The sequence below is a fragment of the Patella vulgata genome, chromosome 8 (genome assembly GCF_932274485.2).
Source record: "Patella vulgata chromosome 8, xgPatVulg1.2, whole genome shotgun sequence".
NCBI lineage: Eukaryota > Metazoa > Mollusca > Gastropoda > Patellidae > Patella > Patella vulgata.
The window spans coordinates 16,442,182-16,456,426 of NC_065886.2; the positions used below are offsets into that span (position 1 = coordinate 16,442,182).

At 32.1% G+C, this 14,245-nt stretch overlaps 1 protein-coding gene across 2 annotated transcripts in view; it reads right to left on the bottom strand.

The window, feature by feature from the left end:
- Positions 1 to 12,540: 12,540 nt before the first annotated feature.
- Positions 12,541 to 14,245, bottom strand: part of LOC126829708 (E3 ubiquitin-protein ligase CBL-B) — a 39,500-nt gene continuing 37,795 nt past the window's right edge. For both annotated transcript variants that reach the window (XM_050559796.2, XM_050559795.2), the window contains exon 12: positions 12,541 to 13,870. In XM_050559796.2, coding sequence (XP_050415753.1) covers positions 13,651 to 13,870 — 220 coding nt within the window. In that variant the 3' untranslated portion in view covers positions 12,541 to 13,650. The remainder of the gene's footprint in view (positions 13,871 to 14,245) is intronic.

The window sequence follows — 14,245 nt, forward strand, 5'->3', positions numbered from 1 at the left end:
TACCTGGATTTACCTCATTTTTTTTTTGTTCCACCCAAATGACTTTGACTTGCTAGACTTGCAAATCCTGAATAATGTTCTTTGTCATTACACGGATCCAACCCTTGACCTAGTTAGTGAGCCAGCTTCAGTGCAAGCACCATATACTCAATGAACCACCATAGTAAAAGGAGGGAGCTGACAGGAATGCATACTGAAATAACTGTAACCGGCCGTACATGTATCTTAGCCTTTTTAAAATGAGGAGATGGCGGTCTTGTGGTAAAGGAACTGCGCTTTACATTCTAAGGTTTATTCTCGAGTCTGGTGTGTAGGGTTTAATCTTTTGAGGGGCGTAAAGTTTAACATTACTACAGTTTTACTACTGATATTCGAGGATGGCATAAATACTTTTTTGTTATGTTAGAGAAAAAAAAAATGCATAATTGGAATAATGTGACTAGTGATTTAAAGCATTAAAGATACATTATGTAAGATTTAGATAAAGAACTGGCCGTCCTTGCTATAATAGTTCAAAAATAGATAATGCAAAATTAATATATTGAAAATTTCATTTAAATTAATATATTGAAAATTTCATTTAAATTAATTTATTGAAAATTTCATTTAAATTAATTATTTTTAAAAATTAATTTATTGAAAATTTCATTTCAATTAATTCATTCTGATCCCATTCATCATTGTTTGTAATTTTGACAAGATGTGTGCATTGATTGTTTATTATCGTAACCACGGTACTGGTATATTCGAGACTTAGCCTCCTTTCTTCAATTAAATCATTAAATAGCAGAAGCACTCTAATCTTAACAAGAGTTGATTATGATCTTGTCATGTTAATAAATGTCTAATTAATAATTTATATAACATTTAAGGCCTAAAAGAGACCTGCAATAGGGAAATTTAGCTCTTGAATAATGTATCTTTAATTATTGTTTGTATGAATATCCTGGGACCTTATTCAAGAAAACTTCAACTGAAATATTTTAAGGAAGCTGCTTTTCATGGGCCAAGAGCTAATATTTATGTGATGATTTTTGTGCTCAGCCAGTGAAGTATCGGTCTTTTTAAAATATTGTATTTTAAACTTTCATGAATAGGGCCCCTGAGATACAGTATCCTAAATTGTTTTCTTGTTATTTAAAGATTTAAAAGATAAAGTGTGTCAGCAATATTTCAATGCATTAAAAATAAAGGGCACCATGTATTTTCATGTAATAGTTTATCTAATAGTTTTGGTGTCCTACTGATTTTTTTAAAAAAGATCTTGATTGTAAAATTATGAAATGTAAAATGAATAAATTTTGTATTGTCTATACTTGGTTTAATATCTAACTCTGGTGAAAATTCCTAGAATTGTATGTAGATACATTTGTTCCTGTAAATAATAAAAATTCGACCCTACTTTCAATTTTATACCAAGGGCTTGGGTGTGTGCCTTTTAGATCCCAAGTATGTTTGTGACAAGCAGTAGGATCACCTACCCAACCTCGCAGGATTTCTTAGGATCTTCTTACTGCTAAAGATCCCTATGTGCTAGCAAATTAGTGAAACATAATTGTACCATATGTCAGTCTCAAAAAGACATTGTGTGTGTGTCTCGAGATTTCATGTGAATAGACTACATATATCATCTATTTTTACACTTATGGATGTTGTTTACCGGAGTAAGATGAAGAAGCCTAATGAATTTTTAGTGTTTTCTAAAAATGATGTCCAAAAGTGACTTCTTCACTAGTTCTTGTCAAATTTGAAACAATGATGAGTGGCCACCAGTCTATGGAAATATAGGTCCTAGATATCTTGGGATACAGTACTAGTATTATGTCATATTTGCAGGATAGGTTTACTCGAAATATCATCTTCAGTGGAAATTTCCATAATGATTGACATCACAAATGTGTCAGTTATTGACTTGATCTGCCAATTCAAGATATAATAAGTGTTAATTAATAGTCAGCTGTAGATAACAAGTTAAACTCCTATTTTTTATTTCAAACAATTTACTAGGCCAAGGTTCCCATGGCTTTTTAGTAATGTTTTGCAACATTACAAACAACATTCTGCTGAAAATGATACAGTAATTTCAATGGAGTTAGAAATGAAATGGGGTTCACCATCTTACTTTTCTAAACCAATGAGGCTATCAAAGGGGAGCATACACCATGGCAGTCCCTCCACCTTGCACTCTGACCCAGGTTGGAAAATCCCATGGAACTTTCTCGTAAAAACACTGGGATTGAATCAGGGACCTCCTGATTAGTAAGCCACCCCCCGGCACCATCTACTATAGGCTAGACTTTTAATTTAATCCTTTACAGTTCATTATAAATATTAACATTTTAAAAGACACAGGGCAGTCTTTGTTACAAACATTTTTAACTATGATATAACTTTAGCTAACACTGACTCTCCATTCTGCACCATTAACAAGAGGGATTCAAGCTGGAAACACCAGGATTGAAGGGAGGATCTCTAGTGGGCCATTTCCATAGGTATTGAATTAATATGGCTAATTGCACACGTTCTAAAGTACACCTTTAGCCAAGTTTACTGATGCCTCAAACCCTCTAAATTCTTGCAGGTAACGTTAAATGAAGACAAATACTAGCTACAATTTGACAATGTTTACTGATTTTGACTGTACAGGATGAGAAAGTAGATAATAATAAATGAGTTTTTAAAGTATATTACAAAAATTACACAAGATTATATATAATTACCATACACAATAGGGTGAGATTTAAAGGGACCAGCGCCTGTATCTATAAAAGTTCTTTTGATATAACATTGTATACTTAAATATATTAACCCTACTTTTGGACTGACATCTCAAGCTTCCCCTCTTATCCACTACAAGTGAGTTGAGGCCTGATTTTGAACAAAAATAATTTGATGTCATAATATCAAGCCTTAATTCATACATGACATGGAACTCCAATAACTATATTGACTAGCACATTTTGACCACAGATCTTTTTTTAAATCCCAGGGGCAGATCCCTAGATCCAAAACATTGGTCTACCATTTTTTCAGGTTGAAGAAACCCAGAAAACATTTCACATTAAAAAAATTATTTTTGTACTTTATCCCCCACAAAAAATAGAGCTGTGATTATGGTATTGAAATCTAGGATCAAAAGTGATATTGGTTCCAGATTCTTATCAAACTTTCATCTAATAATACAATTATAATTCAATCTTTATCCATTCTCTGTATCCCCAGTGGTATTGTTGCGATCTATTCCACAAACCTGGGTCCATCCACGGAGTTTTCACAAATCCAAATTATCTGCCCTTCATTGTGGCTTGTTTCTACGAACCAATGAAAAGCCCCAGTTTATCATTGTTTACTTTCACCAAAATGATCTTAGTTGCAATATAATGCGAATTACTTTCCTCTGTCCACTCGATTGGTTGATAAAAACAGCAGGGCCCTTATTCACAAAAACTTAAACTAAGATACAATCGAAATTTTAAGAAATACTGCAATTCGATTGGCTGACCAGTAAAATCAATTTGCATATTGGTCAGCCAATCGAATTGCAGTATTTCTTAAAATTTCGATTGTATCTTAGTTTAAGTTTTTGTGAATAAGGGCCCAGAAATATCAAGGGCGGATAATTTGAATGTCTCCTCCGTGAATGGACCCTAGTGGATTAGAATAGAACGATAGCACTGGGGATGCCGATAATGATCTTTACCATGGGTTGCTAAAGCAGTAGTATGAGGAGAAGGTCAAGATGCAGACTACCTTGTGATTACCGGTAAATTATAAGTTCAAACAGCTCCCAACATGCAATATTGTCAAACATATTTAAGAAGTATGTCAAATTTTTATAATCTTATACTTAAGTATTTTTATGCATATTGTGGTCCAAGACCTCCTGGATTTGTGTAAAATATTTAAGTACTGATTTAATTTGATGTGGATAGGTCTCTTATATCAACTAGAACAACTATAGGCTGTTATATCTAAACATTCACTTAAAGGTCACCGGAAAAGCATCAATTTTTTTTTTAAATAATGCAAGTAATTATGTCATATCCTTTTCATAAGTATAACCCGAGCCCGAACGTCCATATTACCTGCAACAGGTAAATTTCAACATTAGTAATTTCCGCCGTTCTCCGTCTGTAGTCGGAACTTTCCGTCAGTAAGCAATCCGTGACGTCATTTTAGTCCTTCTGCACATAGAAATATAGACTAGAATATGAGGAAAAGGACTAAAATGACGTCAAATTTACAGAAAGTTACGACTACCCACGGAGAATGGCGGAAATTGCTAACGTTGAAATTTACCTGTTGCAGGTAATATTGACATTCGGGTTCGTTTTATACTTATGGAAAGGATATGTTGACATAATCACTTGCATTATTTAAAAAATTTATGAACCTTTTCCGGTGACCTTTAATATCTAGGTGTAAACTTTTCTGGTCACTCAGATCTTTTTGGGGCTTAATAATGTCACATTAAGTTTAGGTATGCATATTATACTTACTTTCAAAACGCGTAACACAGGAGCTGCATTGGCTAGTTTAAGGCTGTATATGACTCATACATACTTTTAGGGCCACACATCACAATTATGGTATTTGTCACACCTATTTTGGGTGCTGCATGGGCCACTTTCACTCTTTAAGGTAGCCTGTGTCACAAATACATTCAGGACTGAATAGGCTACTCTGATCCATTAAGACTGAATACCACACAACTACTTTTAGGTCCACATACATCACACTTACTTTTAGGTCCATGCATAGCATATGCCACACTTATTTTTTAGACTGAATGTCACACTTACTTTTAAGGCCACATTTGCCACACTTTGGGCTGCATAGGTCACAATGACCCTTAAAGGCAGCATATACCACACTTTCTTTTAGGGTCACACAGGGCACACTTTTAGGAAATGAAATGATATGGGGTTTAACGTCCTACTGTTCTGCTCTCACTGGGCTAATGAAGATAAGCTTACTTTTAGGGCCACAAATTCCAGTCTCACTTTTAGGACTACATGTCACACAATTACTTAATGGACCATACATGTCACACTTACTTTTAGGGACATACATCACACAGTTCACACTTACTTTTAAGACTTTAGGGCCACACAGGTCACATTTACTTTTAAGGCTGCAAATGTCACACATACTTTTTGGGCCACACAGGTCACATTTACTTTTAAAACACACTTACTCTTTGGGCTACACATGTCCAAGTTACTTAATGGGCCATACACATCCCACTTACTTTTAGTGCCACAAATGCATCACTTACTTTCAGAACTCTATATTCAACTAAACTTTGAATAATGTGGCATATGCATTGACAAACTTTACACCTATACATTGAGTTAATGTTGAGTTATAAAAGCCTGTTTTCTCTCTCACAGTTTGTGTCAAACACAAAACTAAAGTTAATTTTCCGACTCACCAAGTTTAACAATTTGAAAATTAAACTGAAGGAAGGTTTCTGATCACTAAAACCTGGTCCCCATTTCCATCAATCGTATAAATTTTGATTTCAATCGAACAGAATGTCATTTGATCGCCATTTTATTTGAAGAAGGGAACATTTTATTACATTTTCAAGTAAGACTGATACTTACTCCTTTCAATAGTCCAATGCAATTTAATGAAATTTGAATAAGTTATCACTAAAAGTGTGCAGAAACGTTTGAAGGCCTGAATGTTTTTTATGAAAAATTAAATTTCATGGGATTGAAAGACAATTTTGTTCGATGTAACGATACTAAATGATTAAACTTTTGTTTACTTCTGTGATATTCACACGATCTACTGATAGTGATATGGGAATCTGGCCAAATGGATACAAAACAAAACTCATGCAAATCAATTTCTGACACTATGTTTTAACACAAATCAAAAAGATCATGTCCCTTCAAATTATTTACTGTAAACTCCTAAAATATACGGTAACACAAATAAATAAAATAAATAATCGTACATGTTAAAACAGAAGTAATAATATATTATGGAAGTTAATTATTATGATCAGAAATATGTATACAATTTAATGAAATGAAAGGAGGTTAGTGTCCTACTTTTCTGCACTGATTGGACCAATGAAGACAAGCACGAAGTGTGCTATAAGGGGACATTTTGCCCAGACAGCAGCGTTATACACCTATAATCAGCACATGTATGGACCTATGTTTTTTATGCCATACAAATGAAAAAAATGTTTTTCCTTTCTAAAGTCCTCCCCATCCTTCACCTCGAAGGGGGAATCAGGCTTAAAAAATCACATAGAACTTTCTCGGCCAACACTTGGATGGAACCTAGGGATGGACACCTTTAGTTTAGTGAGTGTCATACTGAGCTACCATGGCTTCAAATATTTAATATCAAACAGCTATTAATTTGATAAAATGGCTGACTTATATCAACTGATACAAAAGTTAATAAAATGTAAAAATATAGTGACATTTATACAAAAAGTCAATTTTTAAATTGATTGATAAGATATAAATATTCATTCTAAATACATTAGTAACTCTATGTACAATCCAGAAATTGTTTTATTTTAATAACTTGAATGGTTTCATTGTTAATATAAAATACCCAGGTATCCTGTCTGACATTGCGTAGAGTTTTAAAATGGCAGGTTAAATACATTTATGGGATAAACAATAATTTACAAGGAAACAACATAAGTTACTCCCTCTCTCGCTTTTTTGCAGTATTAGAACTGATGTTTCAATATATATTCTGGTAATATAGATCAAGAGGAATCAATCAAGATAATTATACAAGGACATATTCCACCTCAAAAAGAATAAGTTGACATATGAATACTATGACATGTATAGTTGAATTATTTTAAGAGTTTACAGTAAATCATATAACTTGACATGTGTATATATAGTTGAACTATTTTAAGAGTTTACAGTAAATCATATAACACAAGGCGTTTTTATCGACCACTGATTAGCCAAAGTGATTTGCATTCAATCAAATTTTCATCTTTAACGTCCTTCTAATTCAAATTGGTTACCCTAATCAACGAATTTATCGACACCGATTACATCAAATCGCCAAATCACTTCAGGGTGCGATTTGACGATTTGATCGGGTGATCACATGTTTTTTCAACTGTGTCCAGCCACAACAATTGTTTACAGCTAATCGGAGCATTTAATGAACTCGCCAAAGTACTTTGAAATCGACTATACTGTCACATGACATCTCCACTAAATTCAAATCGATTTGGCAAGTCGATAAAAAAACCTAAAGTCTTAATTAATTCTCGATTTATAGCCCCATGTGTACATGATTTATAGACATATCATCTGGGAATCTTGATAATTTTCAATGTATGCAACTTTCTAACACCACTACTGTTGCTACATGTAACTTTGTTTTAAGCTAAATTCCATTCCCATTTAAAATGTTGGATGCTCAAATAAATAAATCTGAACATAAGATTTTATATAGATCATCAGATGCCAAGAAATAGTTTTCTTACTCATCCTTCCTGCATATAAGAACAGCTTATTAAGAAATCGTTCGTTGACACCCTGGGCAGGTCATTAAATCAGAAAGATAAACAGATGAACAAATAGATTTACAAACAAACAGCGAACCAGATCAAACGATTAAAACATGGATCATCATACTATCTCACAAATAAAGCACTATAATAATAATATATTATTTAAAAATCTTATATCTATCACATAATTAGAAAAATCATATTAACACAAACAGTATCAAGGTGACATACAGGACAACTTTCAGTTGTTGACAAATGACATCTAAAAGACGTCTGAAAACAGGGTATATACAAGAATACATTCCTGAACAAAAGTTCATAAACAATTTCTACATCTGATGACAATTGGCCTAAATAACGAGGCAAGAAAAATACTGGCCAATAACATTTTTTTTTGTTTCACCGATTCCTGTGGCTTGAAGTTTTGATTAGTTGGTGAACGAACTTGGTAGATTAATAATAAAATTAATCATAATTTCTATCTGGTGTAGCAATGTTCATGAGCTGATAAAGCTTGCAACCACTGCTGCAGGAATAAATTAAACAGACTTGATGTTCCTAACCCTACGCTTGGAATTTCATTGGTCCACACCCTTTAGTTACGACTTTAGATGTCATTTTACACAAACGTATCAAAATTACATATTCATAATTAAACGTAACACTAATTGGATTTAATAAAAAAAAATAAGCTTGAAATATTTATAATATATAATAGTCAAAAAATGTCAAAAACATATAAGCCAATCAGCACTCGCATAACAAGCAAACATATCAACACACAAACCAACCAATGATTAACCAATTCATAACTATAGGAAGTGAATGTGATACATAGACTAAAACATCCAGAACTTAATGTAGGCTTGATTTTATAGGACATTTTCTGATGATGCATTTCAGGTTCAGTTAATTCAAGTTGCAATTCACCTGTATCTGCATTAAACTCTTCTGGAAAATTTAAAATATTCACCAATACGTCCTAATAATAATGTAATCTCTATCAACAAGTCTTTACTTTTAGTCTATAGTATCAAGGCACGGAATGAAGAAGAGAGGTGGAGGATGAGTTGTTGATGTTCCACACTACCATAGAATTATCAACCAGTGCTTGTCAGCTGTAAATCCAATGTAATAACAGGATCGTGTTAATAACAAGATAAACAGAGCAACATTTATAGTTACATTGGGGATGTTCAAACTGGTCACCACTGGATGATGCTGCTTCACTGTACACGCCGCCACTGTACATGTCGCACACATTGATTTGATAATATGTAAGATTAAATTACATTTATTTTCATAGTTTAAGGTGAAAATGTCTTTTTATGGTTTGTACTTTCCCATCTAAAAGTCAACTTCACTATTTTCTTATTTACATAATTTTATGGTAGTCCAGATTATCTACAATAATTATTCTCCTTTTGTAGTGTTGTGAAATAGTTCTTAGATTCAATCTGGAAGAGCATGATGATAATGTATAGAATGATTAAATTAGGGAGAAAATACATGTATTGAGAGATAAAAAAAAAATCTCATCAATGTGGCAGAACATGAATATCTGTTCAATCTAGTAATAAATATTTTTTATATATTATATTTCTTCTATCTATCATAATAAGCATCATGATTGCAAAAAATATTAAAATAATTCAATTAACAATAAATTCATCTACAAAATGTGATTAGTACTAGCCACTCTCATCCAGACTTGTAATATTATCAGTAGTTATGCATGTGGGTAAAATATAGTTATCTTAATGTCCATTCCCGTAACAAGATAATATACCAGATGTCATCTATTATAATTAACCAAGACTACTTATATAATATACAAGTCTGGAAGAGTGTGACTAGACTAGATTAGTATTACTGCCAGCAGTTGATTGGTTATAAAGAGTGACATGGTTATGTTGTGTTGGCCCCGCCGTATCAATAATAATAAATCTGATTTGGATTAAATTACGCTAACAAGTATGTAAAAAATTTCTACACGATTACAATGGTATAGCAGATGACTAATTGGAAAAATAAAAATCATAGATGTGACATCAGAGATACAAAATGATGACATGTATTGATTTAGAGATTAGACAAAATCAGTTTTCGAGAATACTCGCCCTAAACCTGCCTGACAAAATTTGAATAAATAATTAATTACAGTCAGGTATACCATATAATTTTACACCCCCTATCTTTTCATAAACAAAAGTTTGTTTTTTTTCTTCTTAAAATCAAGAGAGATATATTTTCAGAAAAGATATTCAGATGTGACTGTTGTATCTGAGGAGTGTTAAAATATATGGCTGACAAATTTTAAAATTTTCAAGCTGTGGTTAACAGAGGTAATTGATGGTAATTATATGCACCCAAGTTTATGTCCATGCAAGGTAAATAAGGATATAAAAAATTGTTTCAATTTTCTGTCTTCTTGCTGGGGGCCATAAAACGTTTTATTACTCCACTTTGAAATTCACTTAATGAATTGTAGTGAGACTGTCCCTGTAGTACAATAGTCTCTCAAATATCACTCAAGAGAATGAACTATTGGTTCAAACACAGAAAGCACAGTTTAATAAATGCTTGCTAAATCCTCAGTTGTTTGAATTGGCAGTATTTTCAGTATAATTATTAATACATTTTTGTGTTAATATTTCAGTGCAAACCACAGGTGCAAGAAACTTAGACTAAACACAAGTTGAGCAAAAGAAGGTTTGATAGCCAGCCCACATACTGTGTAATAACATGTATATATAATGATGATTATATATATAATGTACAGATATCATTATATATTAAAGATAACAATAATATAATCAAGTTTATAAATACAGATATATTATATATAGCATAGTAATATCACAGTTCATATTCAATATCTTCAGGCTAAAGCAAATATTGCCAAGAATTTTGTTCAGAAATATATTGTAGATCTGATTTACTTCCTGAATTTTGTCAATATTAAAGCTGTGATGAGACAGAGAACTAACAAATCTTTTCCTTATTTAAATTTAATAAAACAAATTTTGACATTTAAAAGAAAATACCATCTTTGCCTTGATGTTAATCCACAGAAATCCTTTAGCAAACAAGATAACAGTGTGAAATAATGAGAAATAATGTGAACTTCAGAAGATCATAATTTATGTCAGCACTGTTTTATTTTCATAATTTTTGGACCATTATATATACTGAAAGTCTTTATTTACTATTCTGTCTGGAGTATTGGGGCCTTAAAGAGGAATTACATCAAAGTTTTTAAAATGCATCCATTTTTTGCTTAAAATTTGTTATAAACACGTTCAACAATTTTTGCTTTAGCCTAACAAAATATTTTTCATTCACTTTTATATTAATACAGACCATAGGCAGCATGATTTTAGATTGTATTAAATATTTAGATTGTATTAAATAATTAAGGGGTATATATTATATGTCTCTTTATTTTAACCTTTGGTACTTTTGAGAAAAATGAAAATCTGCATCATCTGTGTTTGATGTTTGTCATCGAGAGCAACATTTTAATGCTGTATACTAATTTTCTTAAGTAAATCAATATAATTCATAATGCAAAATAAATATTGACAAAGATACATAGAACACATGACAATAACAATGAATAACAGGAACACTACAGTCAGCAACATTAATTTATCTTTCATAAAAAAAAATTCATGAAATATAAATTCAATAATTATCTCTAATCGGCACTGATTCATGATCATGGCTTAAAAAATCACACACTGGCAAAACATTGTCTTAGTATGTAATCCAGCATCAGTTTGTTAACATGGTGACTCCGGTGATTTCAGAACCAAAATATTCACTTTATTACGTTTTGAGTAACAGTTTCCAGTGACTAAAACAGAAGTATAACACTTCAGTCTCAATATGAGAAAGAAATTGATGTTTGCACCCTTTACATCACATACATTAAGATCAAAATAGATTTGGCATCTGAAATCCACACTAGGTCCATTTAATGTAGCTAAAAGTGTGGCGGGTGATGTGGATGAGGCAGCGTATGATTACCCTTTTTAAAGCACGTTAGTTATATATAACTTCTCATGTATTCAACAGGTACATAAAACTCCATTTAATGCATCGCATAAGTGGGTTGTTTGCCTAAGGTAGGGAATGATTATCTTTTCTAGAGCACCTAGTACAACTTCTCATGTATTTGACAATTTTATATTCAATGTAGCTAATCATTTCTATTGTACCTTTGAATGCTGATATTACCATTTGAATAGACATTATACGAATGCTTTTGGTGATTTTTCAGAATTCTAGAAACTAAATTCTTCAAATCAATACATGTATATATTCCATTATTAAAGGAGCTAAGTCTGTAACTCAATATTTTCCGTAATATTCGAAATCAAAAACACGAATTAGAATTCAATATTGATCAATTTCAATTAATATTGATGTTATCTTGCCGCGAAACTATAGGATCCTAATATCCAATATTTAAGACACAATTAACACTTTATAATCTGTACACGAGTCGTGTACCCTTTGGTTTCGGGTTCCATTTTGTAATGAACAAATTTAAATATATCCTACAACACAATGTGGATGTAATGAGTAAAGGCTGATTCACAAACGACAAAATAATAATTTAAAAAATGTGCAGTAATACAGTAAGCAGGCGTAAATGACTTTCGTTCAATTTGAACTGTTCATGTATTTCACCAAACATAATTGATTGGAAATTACAATATTATTTTTAAAAATTGAATACAAATCACATTACATTAAACATACATTATGCAAGAGCTAAATCTGCCTATTGTAGGTCTGTTTCAATGGCATTTAGTAATTGAACTAGAGTATACAGGTCACAATTCTATGGAATACAATTACTGCTTTTTACTGAGCGACGTTTCGACTAGGCTTCTCTAGTCATTATCAAGCTATGATGAGCTTGATAATGACTAGAGAAGCCTAGTCGAAACGTCGCTCAGTAAAAAGCAGTAATTGTATTCCATAGAATTGTGACCTGTATATTGTAGGTCTTTCTTTAGGCCTGAAATTTTATATAAACTATTAATTAGACATTAATTAACGTATCCAGACCAAAATCAACTCTCGATGTCAAGGCTAGAATGCGATATTTGTTGGATTATGATTGATTCGCTGCATAACTTTCCTTCTCGAGTTAACAATTAAATGGATAATTGAGACTATGATTTTTGTTGTACCGACATTAGTAATGATGATCGAGTTTTTAACTATTATAGTAAGGACTGTCAACTTGTTATCCAATCTCCCATAATGTATCTTTAATATGTGCTTTTAGAACCATTTTTGTTTATTTCAAGGTTAAAAAAAATAGAGCCATACAGACTTTAATTTTAATTAGTAAAATTATATATTTCATTGGAAACTAAAACTGATCAGTTGGAATAGAGTTGAAAAACTATTTGAATTCAAATAAGTAAATACTGATCAAATTTCATTAGTTTAAATTGAATATTTGAATATTAATGTGAGCACTAGAGAAAAAGGTTTTGATTCAGAGATTTTGAGAGTCACTATGTTAACATGAGATGAATGGTTACCACGAACGTAAAAAAAATCCCACATGCTGAATATTAAATATGATTTACATGAATATGCTGTAAGAACGTGTACTGGAACATTGTACACGCAAAGAAGATGTCTCATATCTCATATTATTGTGCTGTAGTTCATGGAACAAATAACAGTCACCATTCTGAAAATAATTTAAGCAAGGAATTTGGTCACATGACTGATCGTTAGGGTTTTCGCTCCATCCAATCAGAATTGACGAGGAAATCGTGGTTAAGAAATGGACCAACTAGTCTTCGATGAAGTTGTTTTGATGTTATAAAATCGCATTTCTGTGGTACATCACAAAAACGATGGAAATTAAACAATAAGGGTCAAATATTATTTGTCAGAAACATCATTTCCACAAAATGCACACGACATACGACAAGGCAACGCAACGCAACAAAAACATCATTCAACATCTAAAAAAATTTAAAGTCACAGAATTATCTACTGACATTTCCTCATCACCTTGGTTACAGTATGTCGGTCATGTTTAATCCCCACTGCCGCAAATCCTTGAAAGAAAAAAATAACCATCTGACAGTTCATTATCATCGGCTATTTTTAACAAATGTCTCTAAAATTTCTTCCGCCATTTTCAAGTTGTTACGAGAAACGCGTAAAGCATCAAGCACATTTAATTTTTCAAATCCACGACCAACAAGAAGTTCAACATAATCGTCATTGATACTAGAAAGAGTATCGTTATTTTCTTTGTTTATGTCCTGATTTTCACGTAAACCAATATTTCTAGGAGGTGGTTGATCTGGTCTGAAATACAAATAAGTTCACTCTGATAAAAATTTAAGAAAATCTATGAAAAATCATTCCCATCAATCTGAGACAAGATCCCTGAGAAGGGCTAATCAAAGAAATTAGACATAAAGGGCTAATGAAGATGGATATGAACCACGCATGCACTATAAGAGAAATTTTACCCTGACAGCAGTGCTATGCCCCCCTCTTTTTTTGATGTCGAACATACAGCCAATGGCATTAACTGAACCTCATTTTACTTGGCTTTTATCAATGACCACAGTGAACAAGAGACTACATTGATCAATTGCGAAATTGTAATTATGTGGAATACTGTCACTGGGTTATCATACACTAATTAATAATTCTTCAGGCCTGGTTACAAGGACA